At 44.7% G+C, this 22,041-nt stretch overlaps 2 protein-coding genes across 2 annotated transcripts; both read right to left on the reverse strand.

Moving 5' to 3' along the window:
• Positions 1–28: 28 nt before the first annotated feature.
• On the reverse strand, positions 29–15,547 carry LOC133108601 (coatomer subunit beta'-like). Its single transcript, XM_061218200.1, has 22 exons — positions 15,394–15,547; positions 14,299–14,436; positions 14,089–14,175; positions 13,254–13,380; positions 12,311–12,459; positions 12,005–12,151; positions 11,610–11,709; positions 9,223–9,365; positions 8,524–8,723; positions 8,050–8,160; positions 7,843–7,931; positions 7,628–7,734; positions 7,235–7,378; positions 6,677–6,807; positions 6,386–6,593; positions 5,667–5,777; positions 4,988–5,202; positions 4,547–4,639; positions 3,997–4,174; positions 3,009–3,080; positions 1,177–2,526; positions 29–392 (listed from the first exon to the last, which is right to left on the reverse strand). The coding sequence occupies exons 1-22, from the start codon at positions 15,394–15,396 to the stop codon at positions 297–299; spliced, it is 3,999 nt and encodes a 1,332-aa protein (XP_061074184.1). The 5' UTR covers positions 15,397–15,547; the 3' UTR covers positions 29–296.
• A 3,929-nt stretch (positions 15,548–19,476) lies between these two features.
• On the reverse strand, positions 19,477–21,509 carry LOC133108532 (retinol-binding protein 2-like). Its single transcript, XM_061218108.1, has 4 exons — positions 21,437–21,509; positions 20,713–20,891; positions 19,805–19,906; positions 19,477–19,530 (listed from the first exon to the last, which is right to left on the reverse strand). The coding sequence occupies exons 1-4, from the start codon at positions 21,507–21,509 to the stop codon at positions 19,477–19,479; spliced, it is 408 nt and encodes a 135-aa protein (XP_061074092.1).
• Positions 21,510–22,041: the final 532 nt, after the last annotated feature.

A 22,041-nucleotide genomic window follows, 5' to 3' on the forward strand; every position in this document is an offset into this window, starting at 1 on the left:
TACTCTTTTTATATAAAACCCAACAATATTAAGAGAGGTGTAAAAGTTTATTCAGAGGTACAAGTGTTCCATGACGTCCTGCATGAAGAGATGCATTCTGATGGACATCACGGCTTGAGGTCCCAGGGTTCCAGTACAAACATTCATCTCCACTTAACATTTACTCATGAGGTATTGGCAGTGCTTCGCCATGTTATTCTACCAACTACGCCCATCTGTCCCTTTAACTCAATTCCCATGTGAAAATTACAAAAGAAACATTTTTTTGTAAAAAAGAAAGTTTGTCTGATGTTGAATTAGATGTCCAAGAAGTCGTCATCCAGATTCACATCTGATGTGTCAATGTCCTCCAGATCAAACTCATCCAACTCGTCGTCCAGGTCAAAGAGGGCCTGAGAAAACACAGCCAGAACGTGACCCTAGAGTACAGTTACTGCTGCTGTTCATTCCACCGTCCACCAGTTAAGCTTGCATAGAAATTGAGTCAGACAATATGTAGGCTGCCCTGTAGCCCAATGAACTGGTCTCTCATGTCAGGACAAGATATAGGTGTCCCATAACAGATCTTTACACAAACCTGCATTACCATATTTACATTTACATTTGATATTTTAGTCATTTGGCAGACGCTTTTAATCCAAAGCGATTTACAAGTGCATAGGTTCTTCCACAAGTTAAAGCATTACATCCATTTTTTTGGGGGGGGGGGTTAGACGAGAGGGATATGGGAAGGGGTTGAAATAGGGGGAGAGATTCTGCTGTCCTGACAGTGGTAGGCAGGTCATTCCACCACTGAGGAATCAGAACGGAAAACAGGCGTAAACGTGTAGCTCTACCGCCAGGTGCTCGTAGTGAGGGAACCATAAGGCGACCAGAGCTGGCAGACCGGAGTGGTCTAGCTGGGGAGTAGGGAGTGATTAAAGATTGTATGTAGGGTGGGGCAGTCTCCTTAGCAGCCTGAAATGCCAACACCAGGGCCTTGAAGCAGATGCGTGCGGCAACAGGAAGCCAGTGGGAGGCCAATGAGGAGTGGGATAGAGTGATAACCATTCAGTGCAGCCACTGTAATTGACTGCACAGCACATCAGCATTATAGCTAGCTAGTGCTAGATTTTAATTTACCAGGGAGGTCATGTCTGAAACACAGGACTAAAGTAGATCAGTATAACAGCTCACCTCATCTTTGAGTTGGGCCGCAGACCCCTCGGCTGCTGGTGCCGGGATTGTGCCCACCGGACTCTCCTGCACGGCCGTGGGCGAAAGCTGGAAAGCTGCCGTCTCTGGCAGAACAAGGGCCGGTTCCAGTGGAACCAACGCTGGGATGGGAGCGTCCATCAGTGTGTCTATGGAGGCTTCCGGCTCTGTGGTGACGAGGTCGTCCACTGAAAGAGAATCGTCCACTTCCGGGATTATGGGATCTTCCACTTCCTGGATTAAGGGGGCTTCCACTTCCTGGATTATGGGGGCTTCCACTTCCTGGATTAATGGGGCCCCCATTTCCAGGATTAAGGGGGCCTCCATTTCCTGGATTAAGGGGGCCTCCATTTCCTGGATTAAGGGGGTTTCCATTTCTGGGATTAAGGGCGCCTCCATTTCTGGGATATTGGGAGATTCCACTTCTACAGGGAACAGTGCACCCTCTTCCACATTTTTGGGAGCTTCTTCAACGACAAGGGTCTGCGCTTCTACAGGAATGGATTCTTCCTCCTCAGGCAAGTTTGGGGATTGCACTTCCGAAATCACGGGCACCTCCACCTCAGTGACAGCAGAAGATTCAGGGCTTTCTGCTGCCACGACAACAGGGGTATCCTCTTCCATGACTTCCATGAGAGGGGTTTCTGCTTCTGTGATAACAGGAACCTCCTCTTCTGTGATAACAGGAACCTCCTCTTCCATGACAACAGGAGAAACCACTTCTGTAGCAACTGGCGCTTCTGCTTCTGTAACAACAGGGGTATCCTCTTCTGTAGCAACTAGAGCTTCTGCTTCCATGACAACAGGAGCATCCACTTCTGCTTCCGTGACAACAGGAGCATCCACTTCTGCTTCCGTGACAACAGGAGCATCCACTTCTGTAGCAACAAGAGCTTCCACTTCTGTGAGAACAGGAGCTTCTGCTTCCACAACAACAGGGGTATCCTCTTCTGTAGCAACAGAAGCTTCTGCTTCCGTGACAACAGGGGTATCCTCTTCCCTAACGACAGGGGCGTCCACTTCCACAGCAACAGGAGCTTCTGCTTCCACAACAACAGGAGATTCTGCTTCAGTGACTGCCTCCTCTGCGAGAAAAGAGCCTTCTGCTTCCGTCAAAACAGGGGTAACAGCTTCTACTACAATAGGGGCTTCGGCTTCTGAGGCAACAGGCACTTCTGCTTCGTTAACGAGAGGGGCCCCGGCTTCAGTGACAACAGAGGCTTCAGCTTCTAGGACAACAGGGGGGACGTCCACTTCCGTCACAACGGGGCCCTCAGCTGCTGCTACTGCCGCCATTACTGCAGTGGCCCCCTCTCCCGTCTCAGGAGCCTCCTACACAGCGACATCCACAGTTACTTCACAACTGACCCTCCTTACTTCTGTCAGATTACTCTAATACCCACAGCACAACACTCGATTTATCAGCCAAACGCTCACTGACATTTGAACTGGCATTCCCTGCAAAACATGGAGGAACAAATGCCATGTTCATCCATGATTATGTTAATCGATGCCAAAAAATCAATTTATCAACAAGTTATATAATTTCTAGATAAGAAGTTAAATTACTATTCCTTATATTAACTGCTTATATTTCAATGGAATATGCACCTACTAAATTTCACCACACTGCAGTAAGTGCTATGTTTTATCTGAATGTGTGTGGTTTTTCAGATATTTTTTATCTACAAAACACCTGCATAATGCTTGAGGCCAATTTCAGGACCTATTTAAGATTAGTTGGGCTGTACTGACTAAAAGACCTAAGCATTCCTGAGATAAAGCAGTCCATAGATGTGTGATCTAGCTCTTACTTCGGTCGCTATTGGGATTCCTTTAGGCTCGTAGCCTCTCGACTCCTCCAAGACAGCCCGCTCCTCGTTTGGCTGAATCGGAGTAAAACAGGAAGGTCAGTTCATCGGAGTGAGTGTGTTTGTTAGACAGATGAAGAGAAAATACAGGAAAGGAATTTAATATTTTTATTGTCCTTTTTTCACTGTGACTGTGCATAAAGTTTACGACAAAACCTATTTTATGCACTTGGGTCATGAACAAGGCACATTCACCACACAACAGCTACTTAGTGTCACCTTCATGAGGTACTTGAAGGGTAACTGTTTTATCCCTTAAATGAACTCCAGCCATTAATAAAAATACAAGGACTCTAGAGGGGTAGCAAATCATTTTGGAAAGCAGACTGCATCAGAATATGCCAATGACATTAAAATCTCTTGATCCTTCTCCCCCCCTTGAATAAACTCCACATTATCAAGTTAGAACAATGACAATGATCCATGGCATATCATTAATGTTATCTGGAGTGAATTTAGTATGTACCACGTATAGCAACTTAGTTAATATATTTTTTACTACACATGTAGAGCGTGCATCGAATTACAGTATGTCCATTTCCCCAGTAATAGGCATCAATTCAACACAACAGCTAAGTGTCTGCCTATACTCACCCCCCCCCCGTCAGATCATAAAAACTAAACAATCTGCAGTGAACATTTGCTCAACTCACTGTTGACTGAACTGCAAAATATATCAAATTGATATCTGTCCAAATAGCTGCACCATTAAGTTTATGCTCGCCTCAAATAGACTCCGCACAGATGGTGCCTTTGATTGATTCCAAAATTATTTTTAAGCTATGCCAAAGGATGAAAATGTAAAGAGTCATACGGTGTTTATAAGAACTCACTTCATTGTTTATGTGGCAATTAAAGCACAAACTATATTACCTGGAAGGGAAGCCCTCTGGCGGTTGAAAGGAAAGTTGAAAGTTGAAAAATCACTCACGCTGACAAGAGGATAGTCCGTGGCGGCCTGGGTCTTGGCGGTTTCTCTGAGGTACTGCTCAGCCACATAGGCCTCTTTCAGCCCAGGGAATAAGTTCTCATATTCAGACGGGTCTGCCAAGGATTCAGCAGCCTTCTGGTTCACCTTGGATAGACTCTCTCTCCACAACTTCACCACCCTGTCAGAGAAGACAAAGGCACAGGCTTAGCCTTTAAAACACCCTGAGAAGGAAACGGCAACCGATAATGCAAGTACATTAGCTACAAACACATTTATGGCTGTATAAATATTTTAATAATAATAATACAAATAATTTGTCATTTAGCTGACGATTTTATCCAAAGCAATTTTTTACAGTTGATTAGACTAAGCACGGGACAATCCCCCTTGGAGCAATGCGGGGTTAAGGGCCTTGTTCAAGGGCCCAACAGCTGATGTTATTGTGGCTACATCGGGATGTGAACCAACAACCTTCCGGGGTCCAACCTTAGTCAATAGGCTACAGGCTGCCCCTAAATATAAAAAAAAATGGAGGAGGCTGTCTCTTTACCTGGATACCTGGCTTGGCAGGTAGGTGCGAGCCAGAAAAGCAGCTTCTGGCAGGCGATTGGTCCGGATCAGGAGCTCCAGACAGTTGTTCAGTCTGAGGACAAGAGACAGAGCTACTGTCAGATCAACACACACTGACAGCAGGCCTCTTACCAGGCTGCTACAGACCTTATAACTAATAATAATAATAATAATAATAATAATAATATTTTATATAGCGCTTCTCAGGGAACACGAAGACATAGCAAAAATACCTAATCGAACAAAGTGTAAAAGACAGAAAAACTAAAACTGTTGATGTTCAAATGGCCTTGCTATAAATTACTCATCAAGTTTTGGGTGCAACTAAGAGGCCGTTTCTCCACCCCTACTCCTCCCACCGCCCTTCGAGGGAGAACCTGCGACACCCCGAAAGCCCTGGGACTCCCTCCCTGGCGCTCACCTTCCCTGCAGGAAGTAGGTGAGGAACGCCACGTTGTTCTTGCCGTCCCGCTCCGCGCACTCGGACAGCTTGCGCACCATGCTGGCGTTGCCCGACGCGGTGGCCAGGAGCAGCAGCCCGCCGTAGTCCTGGGCGTGGTGCAGGCACTCCTGCGCCAGCCGGAACTGGCACTTGGCGGTGGCCAGCTCTGCCAGCTGCTTCCACTTGTGCTCGGACTGTGGTTCAGAGGGCGAGAGAGACCGCGCACAGTGCTTTAACCGTCAAGACGGAGCGCGCGATTCTCCACCGTGTACGATTCAGGACGCGGCTTTTCAAATGGTATGATGATTCTTTTTGCATTCAGATGCCTTATTAAGCATAGAAAGGACAGACCCCCTCCCCCTTAAGACTTATAGGAGTTACACCAGTTACTGGAGAAAAGGCACAGCACCTGGAATGCTTCATAAAATCTGGTGAAACTCTCTATACAGAAAAAACTATTGAGTGCATCTACAAGCTCTCGAATTGTACGCCTTCCACAAAACCCTCTTGTATATTTCATGCACTGTATGTAACATCTTCTCCAGATAATAATAACATTGAACACTTTTTCTATTACACTTTTTAAAAGTAGAAATGCCCAGTTTCAACAGAGACTCTTTGGTCGTGATCTTCGCGTTTCCGTGGCGCGGGCCCTGACCTCTGACTCCGTGGCGAGCTGGTAGGCGGTCTTGAGCTCCCCCAGCTGCAGCGCCAGCTCGAACCGGTGCTCTGGGTCAGTGGACACGGCCAGCGCTTGCTGCTTGAAGCCCTGTGACACAGCAACACGGCATGCTACTCAACACAACCCTTACCATTACATTACATTATTGGCATTTGGCAGATGCTCTTATCCAGAGCGACGTACAGTTGATTAGACTGAGCAGGAGACAATCCTCCCCTGGAGCAGTGCAGGGTTAAGGGCCTTGCTCAAGGGCCCAATGGCTGTGTGGATCTTATTGTGGCTACACCGGGATTAGAACCACCGACCTTGCGTGTCGCAGTCATTTACCTTAACCACTACGCTACAGGCCGCCCTCACCCAGACTGCTCACAATTTACTGTACACGTCTGCCATTCAGTCAATATCAATACAACGGGTCACGGTGACACGCATTTCAACACACTGAAGCACAGGTTTGAAGAAGGAAATCATTAAATTAAAAAATAAAAACAAAATGGTAAATTATTATTTCTTGTACTCACTGGCCAATGGCAAATAGATTAACTATCTATTCTACAGGAGTACAATAAGTAATTTAATATGTCATTCATTAATAAGTCATTCTCTCATAACCAACATCCTCTATGGATGCTTACACAGTGTTGAATTACAACTCCATTCAGCCCATATTGTGGAAACACTTCAGGTACACTCACCTGTTTCTCCAGGAAGTGTGCTACTCGTGTCCTCTGCTCCTTTGGGATGGTGGGCAGCACCTTGTCAGCCATGCCGAAGTCCCTGCGCATGACAGCGGTCTGGTACTCCAGCACGGACACCAGCAGGGAGTAGCTCACGATGTTCAGCTCCTTGTCGCCCAGGTAGAGGCGGTCGTCCTTGGGGATGTAGCCCAGCAGGTACATTGTCCTGTGGCAGAAATTAATCAACAGAAGTTAGGAGCGGCACACGGTCCCGTCGCTTCGTCAGGTGTGGGCCAGGTGAGGACGTACCTGTCCAGGTGAGCGATGGTAACGATTTCTCCGCCCACAAAGTAGTTCAGTCTGTTAACCGAGCTGGTGTAGATGAAGCAGTCTCCCACCCAGAGGCCAGTCTTCACGATCTCCTGAATCTCACCCAGCACCTAGAGCAGAGATGGAGACAAAGACCAATTCAGACTGGGGAGTGAGGAATGGAAGTAACAACCACATCAACAGCATCCTCTACTGTACCCCTACTCTTGACTGGAAACCTGTGGTCATGAATAGCTACACAGCTCAGTTATTATTGGCTGCAGGTGCCCAAACAACCAGAGGGGAGGCACTAGCGCATGGTGAGACAGGGACTAACATGAGCTGCTGACTGAAGCCGTCCTCTGTGGTTAATTGAATATTGTCTCGTGATGCTCAGCCACAGTCATATAAGGACACAGTCAGGGTCCAGTCCCAGACCACGGGCATGTTGTTGCTGCACAAGGACCAGTTCGTCTTGAAAAGCTACAGGTCAGATTTTTTTTATTTCTCAGAGCAGACACAACGACAGAACCCCTTGTAAACCTTGAATCCTCTTACTTCGAACGCGTCCTCGATGCCATCCTCCGTCACGCCCTCGTTGCTCTCCTGGGCGGCCGCCACCTTCTCCGACAGGTACTTGAGGACGAAGAAGGACTCGTCCGTGGCAATGCACACCAGCTCGCCTGAGTCGGACCAGAAGATCTGGACAGAGCACCAGGTCATTATTACATGTCATTTGACAGACGCTTTTATCCAGGGCGACTTACAGTTGATTAGACTAAGCAGGAGACAATCCTCCCCTGGAGCAATGCGAGGTTAAGGGCCTTGCTCAAGGGCCCAACGGCTGTACGGATCTTATTGTGGCTACGCCGGTCACGTCATTGGACCCGGGGAGTGAAACTGAAGTAGAGCGGTTTGGACTGAAACAGGCGGGACGTTTAAAGAACTCACATGTTTGGGCTGGATTTCGATGCGTCGCACCAGCTGCGTGTTCTCCCAGTCGTAAAACGCCAGCCCGTTAGACGACCTGACTCCCAGCAGGTACCCGCCATACACACCTGGGACAAGTGACAATGTATAACACATGTATAACTCTCGTACAGGTAGGTGTTCCAAACCAGAATAAGCTCAGGGCACTAATGACAACAAGCAGAGAAAAGGCCAACCTTCTGCGCCAAAGTCTGGTCTGAAGGACTTCTTCTCCTTAAAGTTCTTGAAGAGTTTTACCATGTTGCTGCTTTCCCGAGTGGCGTATCTGCAACACATCAAATCCTCAGGTTTACCTGCTGAGCTTACCACCCGTTTGGACCAAGCGTCCCAGACCACAGAGAACACTGGAAGGACATTGTTTAAAGGATGTTATAAACGCTTACTCAGAGGAGTCGTGGGCCCAGACAAACTCCTGCGCCGATCCAAAGCTCTTGTTCCTCAGCGCCATGGCGGTGTAGATGATGTACTCTCCGTCTCCACACACCACAACAAACCTGCAGCCAGCAGCCAGCGTCAAATCCACAGCCAAAGCAAAACTTGCCCTTACATTATTAACAACTTTAGAATTTTCTACACCACGATCCCTCGGGGACCATGTGGAAGCCAAATGCCTACAATGGGTCCCTGTGGCTAAGCGAGATCACATTCCACACTGGTCTAAAATGCCTTGAATTCTAGTTACTTTGAGTTGGATTCACCATGCTTGTATCTACCTGGCCTGTATGAAACTACATGTTGCTGTGTCTGTACGTGAGCCATTTGGACCGTATCGGGTGAGTATTAGAATCAACCTGGGTGTATAAGGCCTGTAATACGACTGGTCTGAATAAGTCTGTTCGATGAGACAGCCATCACACCTGCCATTGGGATTGTGCTGGATGGTCTGGGGGTAGATCTCACAGCTGCCCATGTCTTTGACCGCCAGGGGCAGCCGCTCTCCGTCCTTCATCTCGGCGTCGCCCATGGCCTTCAGGTTGGCCTGCTGCACCTCGGAGTGCCGCGCCCAGATGATCTTCCCGTTGCTGTCCATGGACATGGCGGGCTCCTCCCGTCCGAGCTGAGAGGCAGGGAGAATGAGCAGGGCTCATCACCACACAACCCTCTTGTTTCACACAGTATACACCGGTTACTCTGGAAAATGTATTGTGAAATTTAAAATTATACGCCGTCCAGGAAACAAACAAGACATACAAGGTAAACCACCTATGAGGTGATGCGGCATACCACTCTTAAGAATACCGAAAGTCAAGGCAATGAGAGACACCGTATTAAAATATGGTCATCTGTATAACATTTATGCACGCGTGGGTGGTACAAAATTCCGCCTCTTGAAAGCTAGATTGAATCTGGTATTATTATTAAGCTACCTAGAAAGAATGCTGAAGACATTCAGAACCATCTCAGGAGTGGTCTGACCCAAAATCACTCTAACCCATGAACCGCCACGAAGAGTCTTAACACAACCGAAGCAGAACCGAAGCGACTGGCATAAGCCAGAGACAGTCAGACGGCAGAGTGGAGAGGACGGGGGTGGACGGGAGCCGACGGGGCCGTACCTTGATGATGATGCTGCCCTCGTCATAGCCCAGCGCCACACTGTTGGAGCTGCGCAGACTGCAGACGCACCACACCCTCTCCATGCCGTAGTTCAGCGTGCTCTCCAGGCGGTACGTGCTGGCATGCCAGATACGCACGGTCCCTGAGGGCCAGGGCAGGGCAGGGCAGGGAACTCGATCATTACATTACATAAGATTACGTGGCATTTAGCAGACGCTCTTATCCAGAGCGACGTACAACAAAGTGCAAATCAAACACGAGAAGAAGTGTGAAGAGGACCTGAGAGGACAGTACTGTTCCGAGTCCTAGTGTAAACATACAGAAATTCAGAACCCTTGAAGAGTACAATCAACTTTCAAACTAGCATACCACAATTGGCAGCTAGAATACAACAATACAACAGCCAATAAAAACAACAATACCTATACAAGTAACGATATCTATACATAAGTGCCATTACGGTCTAAGGCTAATTACGGTGATTGTGAGTTGGGGAGGGAAAGGTGTAGCCTGAAGAGATGGGTCTTCAGTCTGCGCTTGAAGGAGGTCAGAGACTCTGCCGTTCTGACATCCACCGGGAGGTCATTCCACCACCGTGGGACCAGGACAGACAGCAGTCGTGAGCATGAAGTGCAGGTGTGGTATCCTACTGTTACTTACGGTACTGTGCCAAGGTCTTAGGCACCTGCGTAACATTCTGTACAGATAAGATTCTAAACCTAATTAAACGTACTATACAGTTTACATTACATTCTAGTAATTTGGCAGATTAGTTAAAAACTGAATCAAATCAATATTTTTGGGGTGGCCTGTAGCGTAGTGGTTAAGGTAAATGACTGGGACACACAAGGTCAGCGGTTCTAATCCCGGTGTAGCCACAATAAGATCTGCACAGCCGTTGGGCCCTTGAGCAAGGCCCTTAACCCTGCACTGTTCCGGGGGAGGATTGTCTCCTGCTTAGCCTAATCAACTGTACGTCGCTCTGGATAAGAGCGCCTGTCAAATGCCAATAATGTGATGTAATGTAATGTTTTGTGACCACCCTTCGGTGTTAAAACTGCATCACTTCTCTGAGATAGCAGTTCTATAAGACAATCAGCAGGGAGGTTGTCCCAAGCATGTTGGAGAACTTGCCACAGTTCTTCTGCAGACTTTGGTTGGCTCCTTGCTTCTGATCTCAGACAGCTGTGATCAAGTTTTTATGTAAAATGTAGTCAATTGCTTACAGTAATATGCTACTAAAAATTAAATACAAAAACGTCTTTAGGAAAATACATATTTGGAAATCTCAAATGTGTTTTTTCAAACTAACACACCCAAATAAATAAATACTAGGGTGCCTAAGACTTCTGTACAGTACTGTACATCAAAGACACTTTTCAATGCATCGTTCACACACAAAAAAATCTAGTATCTAGTATCTAGTATCAGCTTTTACTGCATTAATGTGTTTTTACCCAAGTAAGCTCTTGGGCTTGTTGTGGTTAGAAAGCCCCCATTTAGTTGTTAGCTAATCATATTAATATAATTCCACTTATATTAATGGGAGAATGTAATGGGAGAAGCGTGAGTGCCATTTTTAAATACTCATAATGCCTTCATTACACTTTGTGGCAGGAAAGTGTAATAGTGTAATAATGGCAGGAAATTGTTTCAGCGACATTTTCCAGCATAGAAGCAGCTGTAACTGCACACAGCAAGAGCTTAGCACCATCCCACTAGACTGGTGTCGTCTCAGTCAAATAGAATCAACATTTTACATGTGTGCTCAGCGGTTATAGTTCCAACCGTCTAACTCCTCCGAAAACAATGTCTCTCGTTTAAAAAAAACTAAAAACAAATACACATGATACCTTGTGTAAATAAGACAGCTTCAAAGAGCTGTAGGGTGTATTTCTTCACTTTGAAGGAGGTAGGCTACTGACTCCAACAGACTTCAAGTCTTTATGCTCAGCTAACACGTTATGCTCACATGGAAACCGAGCCAGCGAATGCACAAAAATGAAATCTCGTCTACGTCTGGGTAAGTAAAAAAAAAAAAAAAGGTATAGTCCCCAAAATGTGGCAATATCATTGTATTTAGCTGAATATACTAGTCATGAATGTGTAAAAATGGCAGAGCATTCTGTTGCAGTATGTGATGTTGGAGGGTGATTGTGCTACAGATGAAGAGATGGCAAAAAGAGCTCATTTTAAAAATCTAACATATATTCTTATTAATAATTTGCACTTTGGGCCACTAAATTTAGCAACTGCTGGCAGTACAGTAAGAGAGGATGGCGGTATAATGGAGTGGAACACTGCATAAGCATCAACTGAAGACATACATTTCAGGGAAGAACCCAGGGTGCTCTTAAGCGAGTAGAAAGTTCCGGAAGCTACAAACCGTCCTCTGATCCGGTGAGGATGATGGGCAGCTCTGGGTGGAAGCTGACACACGACACGTTCTGGGCATGACCCTCCAGCGTCTGCACACACGTTTTATTCTGGAGTAGAAGGACAGCTCAGTCACATGATGGGCACAAAAATGCAGTATTTACAAGTCGTAGCACACGTAAACGTGTATAAATCTAAACAGCCTTATGAATGTAATGTCAATTGGAAGTGAAGGGTACTGCATTACATCTTGATAAGGTGATACACTGTGCTTAAAATCCTTGTACATCATTCCTTATCCAAAACGGATCAGGTCTTTATTTCACAATGAGCTGTCCTCAACTTTAGAGAGATGGGGTGGTACGTACACGACACATCGCCCGCGCTCACGACGGACGTGCGTACCTGGTAATCCCAGATCTTGACCATCCGATCGTCGGCCCCTGAGATGAGGTAGGGCTTGTCGCCGCCGCTGTAGTAGTCGATGCAGTTGACCCCCTTCTCATGGCCCTCCAGGGTGAAGTTCGGGGACGAAGAACCCAACTGCCACACCTGAAACAGGAGCCAGGGAGTTACCCATCGCACGCATGCACACGCCAGTCTTTTCCAACCCATCTAACCTCACCATCTAATGAGCTGCAGTTACCTTCATTTATATTTAATATATCCAAAGATCTTTTGAGTTGTACTGTAATTTCTGAGTTGAGTTACCTTGATGGTCCTGTCGAGGGAGGCACTGGCAAACTGGTTGTTGTCCTTGGGGTTAATGACCATCTGCATGACGTAGTGCGAGTGTCCCTCAAAGACTTGGCTGCAGGACCACTTCTTCTCCCAATCCCAGAGTTTGATCAGCATGTCATCTGGGCGGACACACACACACACACACACACACACACACACACACAGGTGTGAACACAACACAGGGACAACATCCGTCTCATGCCACTAGGTTTTCATGCTTTTTCCAGGGTTCTGATAGGAAACAATCAGTAGAATATTATCTATATTTTTATGATTATGCTTAACTTGTGGATTAGACTAAGCAGGAGACAATCGTCTTGCTCAAGGGCCCAACGGCTATGTGGATCTTATTGTGGATACACTGGGGACCAAACTTCTGACCTTGTGGGTCCCAGTCACGTACCTTAACCACTACACTACAGGCCACCCTGATTAGGTTTAGAAGACTTGGAAGGGTGGGAAGGAGATAGAGCACTCCGGCCACTGAAGGCCTTACGAGTAACAATTTCAGGCTGAAATATAACACAAAAACAGCAGACACAAAAGTAAAAGAACTGAAGTCACTCATCATTAGCAGTTTCTGTGTTAAAGGTGCAATAGGTAAGATTTTTACAAGACTATCGTGAATCCCTTCCTCTGCCTGTGTTCACAGTCCTTAAAATTGGGGTTTCAAAATATAAAGTTGACGGCCTGACACTCTGTACCAAAACATTGTATAAATGTACAATAATTCTAATAAATTGGTTCTAATAGCCGCAGCCAATGCCGTTTCAACGTCCGTCGAACAGAGAAGGGGGGAGGGATAAACAGTGTTGCGGTTTTAGGGTGTTTGTTGCTGCTATTCCTCTCTTGACCGTTAGAAGTCCGAAATGACCCGTTGCACCTTTAAGCACTGCGAGTAGACGCGTCTTACCGCTGCTGGTGAGGATGTAGGGCTGTGTGGGGTGCACGGCGATGCAGCGGATGTAGTCAGAATGGGCCTCAAACACGTGCACCCGCTCCAGGGTGTTGTAGTTGAACACGCGGATCTGCATGTCATCCTACACCGCACAAAAGGATAGACGAACGAACAAATTAATGAATGAATAAATCAATAAATAACCCAAACACATATTTGCACTGCATGTGCAAGAGCCATCCATCCATCCATCATCTTAACCCGCTTATCCTGAACAGAGTCGCAGGGGGGCTGGAGCCTATCCCAGCGTACATTGGGCGAAAGGCAGGAATACACCCTGGACAGGTCGCCAGTCCATCGCAGGGCACACACACCATTCACTCATTTAGACTCTCCAATCAGCCTAACCTGCATGTCTTTGGACTGTGGGAGGAAACCGGAGTACCCGGAGGAAACCCACGCAGACACAGGGAGAACATGCAAACTCCGCACAGCGAGGCCCCGGCCGACCGGGATTCGAACCCAGGACCTCCTTGCTGTGAGGCGGCAGTGCTACCCACTGCACCATCCGTGCAGCCTACCTCTACTAAACAACTTCAGGTGATGTGATGCCACTAAGACATCAGCCAATTGTCATTAGCTACAATACCTTTTCATACAAAAACACACCACCATTTAAGTGACTCCGACAAATGACATTAAATTGTAATTGCAAGGTGGTCCACTGGCAGATGTGAAATACCAAAAGGAACAGCAAAACAAACCAAGATCTACAGAAGACACTAACGGAAAGAGAAAGCTGTGAACAATGCCTTATTTTATATCAGCAGAACAGATGCAAGACACTTACTGCTCCTGCAATGACCCAGTGCTTCCTGGCCACAAACTTGGAGGTTCTCACAGGAAGGTCACATACTTCAAAAGTCTTAACGATGGTCTGAAAGAACCAAAGAACCAATGCAAGTTCATTATAATTATTGTGAAGGCTCTGGCATGCAAAACAATGCAATATTGACATATGGTGTCGTCATCAGCAGGCACTTGTACTGTGTGTTGTCACCTGTGTCTCGTGGTTCCAGACGCAGACGCTGCCATTGTACAGGCTGGCAACCATCCACGGCTCCGTGGGATGCAGATCCACGCTCTTTACACGGTCTGAGCGGGCCGACAGCTTTCGTTTGATATCCAATCGGAGAGGCTGCGGGCGACGCCGAGAACAGTTGTTGTGCGTTTATTAATTACCAGCAAATATCTGGACATATTTATGATGTTTGGAAAAATCCAGCCATATTATATGATATGATATTATATCCACGCAGGTACCAACATATAATAAATAAATAGCAAAACAATAACACCACTACACATGTAACACAACGTGTATTGCGTTGCGTTTTTAAACAGCTTCTTGTCTTGACGTGTAATATGCACATGTTGCATAGTACTCGTTACATGGTCGCGTAACACACATATTTGGGTCCTTGAATTTAATGCTGCCACCAACATTTAAGTTGTAATTGAGTTGTGATTTGTGGAAAAAAAAAAGTTTTAACAATGTCAGGCCACTGTTACGTCAACTTCAAGTTTCAAGTTACATAAGTGCTGGAAAATTATCAAGCCTCTGTCATGCTGTACAAGTTTGCTTACTGACCTATTTATCCTATTTCCTGAATATAGTTGTGTAAAACAAAAAGAATTAACGTATAAATACATAGTGGACCATCAACGCACAGCTAACTGGACAGTTAAAGTACCGAAATTACAATTTACGAGCTATTATATTCAAGATCTACGAATTTAAGATCCTTCTTATCTGCGTGAAGTACAGTAGTTTCTGCATATAACAACGTGCCACGCGTAGTGAGCTAGCAAGCAAACAATGGCACATGCACGCTTCCCATTTAACAACAGGAATAGTATTCTGTGTGTCAAATGCATTGCATTAATTACAGGCTATGAATTAGCTAGCCATTTGTTCAAAAGTTAATGTCGGGATCAGTTGCTATTATCTATAATAGGCTCTTAACAGTATCAGGACTGATTGAATGAAAGCAGAGCAGACCAGACCTCGCCCACATAAAGCCACAACACCCGTATTGTCCAGTTAAAAATATATAAGGCTCGCAAGTATCTACTTGCGCTTAGATAGCCTTACCATGTTTTCACGATGCCAAGAGGCGTCTCTTTAATAAAACCTCGACCACGGACAACAATCAGCGGAGCTTGGACGTAGGTGGCTACGTGGAGCTTCCAAGGACTCCCTCTCACGAGATCAGGGGACAGGTTGCGTAACACGGCGAGATCTCCGTAGCCTTCCTTCGTGCTGGGGGTGTGTCATGCAGCCAGGCGTGTACCACTAAACGCCTGATGTAGACTCTACTGCATCACTATTTTTCTTTTTAAAATCTTAGTATAATTCCTGTATGTCAACTATGTATCACAACGGTTATCAGACCGTGCTCACGACATAGAGCTAGACTGTTCTGTTGCATCAATACATTGTCTTATGGTAAAAACAAAATGTGCTGTGAAAAAAGTATTTTTCGTGCGGGTAAAATCTGAAACCAAAGGGGCATGGTAGGTTCTGCTTTGAATTATAATTCCAAGTCAAGTGTAACCTGTGGGTGTGTGTGAGAATAAAATTAATAACACCAGCATGCAAGAGTAGGAAAACACTTTGTCTTCCATAAGTATTAATTTTGTTTATAAAGCCTGGATGTACGCTCTGGATAAGAGCGTCTGCCAAATGCCATTAATGTAATGTAATGTACATGTGATTATCTTTTTAAATTACACTCATATGAGTGAGTGATGTAGGTTGCAGAGAACATGTTAAATTAATTAATACATTTTTACAACATTATATTGATGTTAGAAGTAAGGTCACATGTATCTTGTCATTGCTGCGACTGCCTTGTTATTATTCGACTATTTCTGCGTGTGGTCATTAATTAACCAGCAAAATGCATGCAGACATAGATAAGAGATTGCTTATTGTACCCATTTATTTTATCGTTTGTGCTAGTCATGAAATCAGTAGTCGTGATACTGTATAGCCATTTTGTGTATGGAAGCTAATCTGTGCCACATTTATCAAACGACCATGTCTAATAGTGAAACCTCAACAGGTGAATTAACAAACGACCACATCGCATGCAACACATGAACTAAGAAAATGACTAAAAAGGTGTTAATTTGATGTAAAAACAGAGCCGGATTTTCTCATTCATCACCATCACGTTTGGCATTTATCACTCCATTTACCATTCATCGCGATGCCATACAAAACGTCAACCGAAACCACGCCCATGGATACATATCCATCTTTGCAGCAAGAAAGCGCAGTTCTGCAGTTTCGCGCAGAGCGATATTAAGATTTGCGATAGCCTTAAACATTCAAGTCAGAGGTTGAGCTTTCTGGAATAGACTTTCTACTTTCTCGAACGGACCCCAGGGATAACCTATGTGTTGTGTGTGGGCTGTGCTATAAAGCCACAATCTTACAAGTATGAAAAAGAGCAGCCCCGCCATAAAGATTTGGAGTGGTACAAATGTTTTCACTCAAATTGACAGAAACACATCGCTCTTCATACTGCCAATGCAGTCACAAATATGGACAACCATGGCACTCAGTAGCCAAGTTCTCTATGTTTTTATCGATATTCAAAACATGGATCTGTATCCATGGGCGTGGCCTTTGAATGACATTTTGTATGCCATCGCGATGAACGATAGATGGCAAACGCGGTGGTGATGAATGATAACAGTTTCTGTTTTTAAATCAAATTAACACCGCTTTAATCAAATCGCATACGGCATTTTGCTCATTCAGGTGTTGACTTTGCATGAGATGAAGCTGTTTGATAATTCACCCGTTGAATTTTTGTTATTAGACTCATTTGCTAATTGTAAATGTGGCACGGAATACTCCCATGTTTCAATGTTTTTTATTAAGGCATTTCTTCTGAAAACCATAGGTGCCAAAATTAGTGGCACCCCTAACAATTATTGTGAATAAAATCAAACAAGGCTACAGTAAATTGGCAATAGAATTTTACATAATTTTGGTAATCTTGGTCTAAATTAACTATATTGTGTCATTCTTTCACTTCCTGTGAAAGTGAAGATGAGGTAACAAGCATGCAAAATCTGTTTGCCATCCATTGGCATGGGAAAAGCCAAAGAACTGTCATATTAGAAGAGATAGATGGTGTTCCAGCTGGATGGCATCCATCCACCATTTGTTATTTTGCTTTATTATTTTTCCTATTGATTTTGCAATCCTGCGTGGAGATCTGATCTCCAATGGGGGTTGGCTACACGCCTGCTTCGAGTCCGGTAAACCTTCAAAGGTTATTTAGGTTTGGATAGCTTGCAGCATAGTGGTGAAGGTATATGACTGGGACCTGCAAGATCAGAGGTTCGATCTCTGGTGTAGCCACAATAAGATCTGCACAGCCGTTGGGCCCTTGAGCAAGGCCCTTAACCCTGCATTGCTCCAGGGGAGGATTGTCTCCTGCTTAGTCTAATCAACTGTAAGTCACTTTGGATAAAAGCATCAGCTAAATGACATGTAATGTAATGGATAGGCAGACAGGACCAGAGTTACTCGCCCATCTGCAGTGTGCATTCCCACTCCCCAGTCCACATCCTACTTCCCCATCCTTTACCCTGTTATGGCCTGACGCTAGAAATACCACTTAGCATTGTCAGGGCAATAATAAAACATATGAGATGGAAGAGGACAAAAGTGCATGTTGTCCCTGTGGAGGGTACATTTTTTCCTCTGCTGCTGTTCAATATTATGAGATTTTATGGAATCTTGAGCTTTAATTCTCACTAACTTATTAGGCAAATACATAAGAACTTTTTTTTTGCTTTGCAATTACAAACTCGTCACTTGCCACTTCTTAGCACAGTCCATAGTAGTAAAATACTGAAACGAAACTTTGGTCATCAGAGATTTAATCACGTCCAAAATACACTTCTGTACATATGAACCAAGTTATTAAAAAACATTTAATTAAGTGCACTGTGCACTTAATTAATTTACCGATTGTGCCAGGACTGTTCCTTCAATGTATTGGGTACTTTATGGCTGAGAAGCCCAGTAATGTCTTGCTCTGAGTGAAGCCGTCCTGTTGGTGTCCCAACACATCCTCAGTTAGTTTTAGAGGTGCTTTTCGCTAATTAAAATTACAAATGACCATCTTTTATTTATTTATTCATTCATTTTGAAACAAAGTACAAATAATAGATTAAATCATTAATCTAGTACTCAGAAAATCCACCATAACCGTACAGAATACAAATCTTTGCACAGAATACAGAAATGGCGATGTCTGGCCTTATCAAGCATCAGTTTCACACAGTGAAATGACCACGCCCACAACCTTGTATAACTCTTTTTTTTTTTTTTTTTACTAAAGAGAAATATGTACACCATAGCATACATTTTTATTTATTTTTAATAAAGAGGTTATGCTGTTTGTTAATTGCCTTCCATTTTGTTTTATGTAATCACCCCCCACCCCCCTGGTTCAATTCAATTATATCTCTGCTGTGCCATCCGTACTTCCCCCAGAACATGTTCAGCTGAAGTGTACTCTGCTCAGGCACTTGCCTGTGCGCCTGTGCCTGTCTCCCCACTAGCCACACAGTGCTACAGGACTGCTGCCACTCATCTGAGGGGAACTGCGGTCCTCACTCCCACCCACTGGTAGCCTGTGGGCATCTGGTTTGCCATAGGAAGGAACTAATGCGGAAGTAATGAAAATAATGCTTGGCACTCAGACCTCAGACCTTTCGCTGTAACACGAGCAGGCTAGCGATGATTAAATTATCCTGGAAATAATCCTTTGAACTTTCCGGTCGGGTTGCTCTTAAATTGCTTAAATTGGATTGTCAAATCAAATAATAACCTTTATTTATCTTGCAACGTGGCCGTGTCATCTATCTTGTTATGGGTTAGAGGTCTCAAGAGCCCAAAAAAAAAAAAAAAAAATTAAATTATGTTTTTATTGTCTTTGAATCCGTGTCCCTTCACCATTATGTGGACAAATATTCAGAGAGATTATAAAAATGCAATGCTAATGCGATATGGGCATGGCTCCTAGGCGTACCCATGGAACCATGGATGACTTACACCCACCCTTCCTGATGGGATGAGACCAATTACATCCTATTGCTGTGGAGTGCAGTCGTAGCCAGCCAATGACAGAGCTGCGATGAAGACTCTTCACTGTTTCTTCTTGAACACCTGATGACATACTACATCTCCGCACGTCAGGTCCTGAAAATCCAGAGAGATTTAGCTGTGAGTAGCAACAGAGACAAGAGCACCAGGCACTACTAAGCGATGCAGCGCACGGAGCCTCTTACTCTGACGATTCCTCTTCCTCTGGGAGTGCGATTTATAGACTAACGTATGACAACAACAGCAGCCGGTGCTATAATGTAGCAGCAATGAGCACTGCCAGTGAATATGATTAGGCGTTCCAAATTGTGGGAAAAACAGAGAAATGTAAAAAAAAGAAGAAGAAAAATTTGAAATAATAATTACTTACCAAGTGAAGTTTGTCTCCCTCAATCCAGTGCTTCCATCCACGGTTGGCTTTCTCACCTTTCTGGGTGCACACCAGCTTGTCACCGTCCCAGACCACCAGGGTCTAGAAGTAAGCGTTGCAAATATCGCTGATTTGGCATTTTGTCTTCCATGAGTGGAGAGACAGGTGAGATTTCAATAATAAGAAACGTTGTGAAGAAACAGGAAGGGCATTCGGTTTAGAAGGAGCAAAAATAAGACCTTCATTTGTAGGAGAAGTATTTGTGGATAGACAGGAAAAGGAACCCTAGATGGGATTCCAGCAAAGTGCGCTCATTGTTTTGACCATAACCTGTCATAACCTGAGATTGCACAAATCAGTTCAAGGTCCCCTCTTTTCGTACGGAGGATGGAAGCGCATGCTTGTCCTACAGTGGTCCTTGGTCCTGGAACTAGCTGCGGGCTAAGCTCAAACTTGATTCTTTTATTTCATTAAGCGATTTTAAAGTAAGAATAATGGACGTTCTCACGGTTAGCTGCAGTTGTTTTAAGTAACGCTCACTTCACATGCCATACGTTGTGTTCTGTCGTACTGTGTGTATTGTAATGCACGTGGAATTGTATACACCTACATACTTATGGATAGTACTGTATTGTACGGCGGCCTGTAGCGTAGTGGTTAAGGTAAATGACTGGGACACACAAGGTCGGTGGTTCTAATCCAACTGTAGCCACAATAATATCCGCACAGCCGTTGAGCCCTTGAGCAAGGCCCCTTAACCCTGCATTGCTCCAGGGGAGGATTGTCTCCTGCTTAGTCTGTACGTCGCTCTGGATAAGAGCGTCTGCCAAATGCCAATAATGTAATGTAATGTAATGTAATGTAATGGTCTCGTGACTTCCTCGTCAAATAAAGGTTATCTGACCTACCTTTACCACCCTGTTGTCCAAACCCTTGGTCTTCTCCTCAAACTCCTCCCCTACTGTGAAGTTCACCTCGTAGTTCCTGAACGTGCTCAAGGTATTCGTCTCAAACTTGTCCCCGTTCTGAACAAACACCTTTGTCTGCGTCAGATGGAGGCCGATTTTACGGGTGGCAAAATCAATGTCTGTTGGGGAGGGAAATTGATTAATTGCAATGTAATTAGTGAAATATACATTTTATGGGTCTGAATTAATTAGTCAGTACTACACGGACACTGATATTTATTCTTTAAAATTATTTATAAGGAAAAATATATTTTAGTACGCATGCTTAAAAAATGAAACATGTTGTGCTGAGGTGAAAATTCTATTTATATTTACATTCTTTCCCAATTTCCCACCTTCATCTAATTTAGCATCATGTGCTGAGTGAAACCCCTTGAATTTCAATGGACAACTGGACAAATGGATATCTGAACAGCTGTGGATCAGAAACAGAGCCGGGTGGAGCTGGCTATGAGCTAGGCTTGATAGGCACGACATGCAAAGGAAGACCTCATTTTCCTGGGAGAGATGAAAATGGCAGGAAGAGTAGATCGATATTTATTTTGCATGCTAACTGATCTGCACACTTGCTGAAGGTTAAGCCTCGCTGACAGAGGCTCGATACGTAAATGAAGCAGCACCGACACCCTTTGTTTGTTTGTTTATCTGATTCGTGAGCACTTACCCAGAGTCTTCATGTACTCCTCAAAATTCTCGTTGCTTTCCATCTCCCATCTTCCATTGTAGTCAGCAGGCATGGCTGTGGTGTGAGGGACAGTCGGACTTAGGCACGGTTTCAGTAACGCAGAAACTGAGAGGCGAAGGAAAGGAGCGGTGCATCCCAGCCCTTTTTATACGGGAGTGGACTCCATTAGAGAAGACTGACGTGCAGAGTTCATATGATAAGATTATTTATTGCTTCTGAGCACTCTGAGAAAGCACTGCTTTCAGAGTCTACTTAACTGTGCCAAGGGTTAGAACGATGGCAGGATCAATTATTTATTCAGAGGAACTGAAATGTAAAAATGTATGTTTGCTCATTCATAAAACAATGCGATATAATCCTGCACATAAAAATTGATTTATTTTTCCTCTTAATTAACCCGCTCCCAAGATTGTGCAGCTGATTTGGAGTTTATGCAGCACAAACACATTTAAAGATTGACAGTAACGCGGCAGCCTCCTGTAGACCGCGCTGTACGGGACATTGCTCAATCGATACCAGTGTGCTTTATACTGCTACTTAATTGGACTGTCTTGCATTATTCATGTGTGTATGCATGTCTGAAC

This window comes from Conger conger, chromosome 13 (genome assembly GCF_963514075.1).
Source record: "Conger conger chromosome 13, fConCon1.1, whole genome shotgun sequence".
In the NCBI taxonomy this organism is placed as follows: domain Eukaryota; kingdom Metazoa; phylum Chordata; class Actinopteri; order Anguilliformes; family Congridae; genus Conger; species Conger conger.

What these genes read in the sequence shown, in the direction of transcription:
- LOC133108601 (XM_061218200.1), bottom strand. An exon ending in CAGCACAATCCCAATGGCAG is followed by an intron (nt 8,161 to 8,523) that starts GTGTGATGGCTG and finishes TGCTGGCTGCAG; the next exon opens with GTTTGTTGTGGTGTGTGGAG. An exon ending in GAATCCCAATAGCGACCGAA is followed by an intron (nt 2,527 to 3,008) that starts GTAAGAGCTAGA and finishes GTCGCTGTGTAG; the next exon opens with GAGGCTCCTGAGACGGGAGA.
- LOC133108532 (XM_061218108.1), bottom strand. Translation starts at nt 21,509, where the DNA reads ATGCCTGCTGACTACAATGGAAGATGGGAGATGGAAAGCAACGAGAAT. An exon ending in GGAGTACATGAAGACTCTGG is followed by an intron (nt 20,892 to 21,436) that starts GTAAGTGCTCAC and finishes CCTCCCCAACAG; the next exon opens with ACATTGATTTTGCCACCCGT. An exon ending in TGGACAACAGGGTGGTAAAG is followed by an intron (nt 19,907 to 20,712) that starts GTAGGTCAGATA and finishes GCTTACTTCTAG; the next exon opens with ACCCTGGTGGTCTGGGACGG.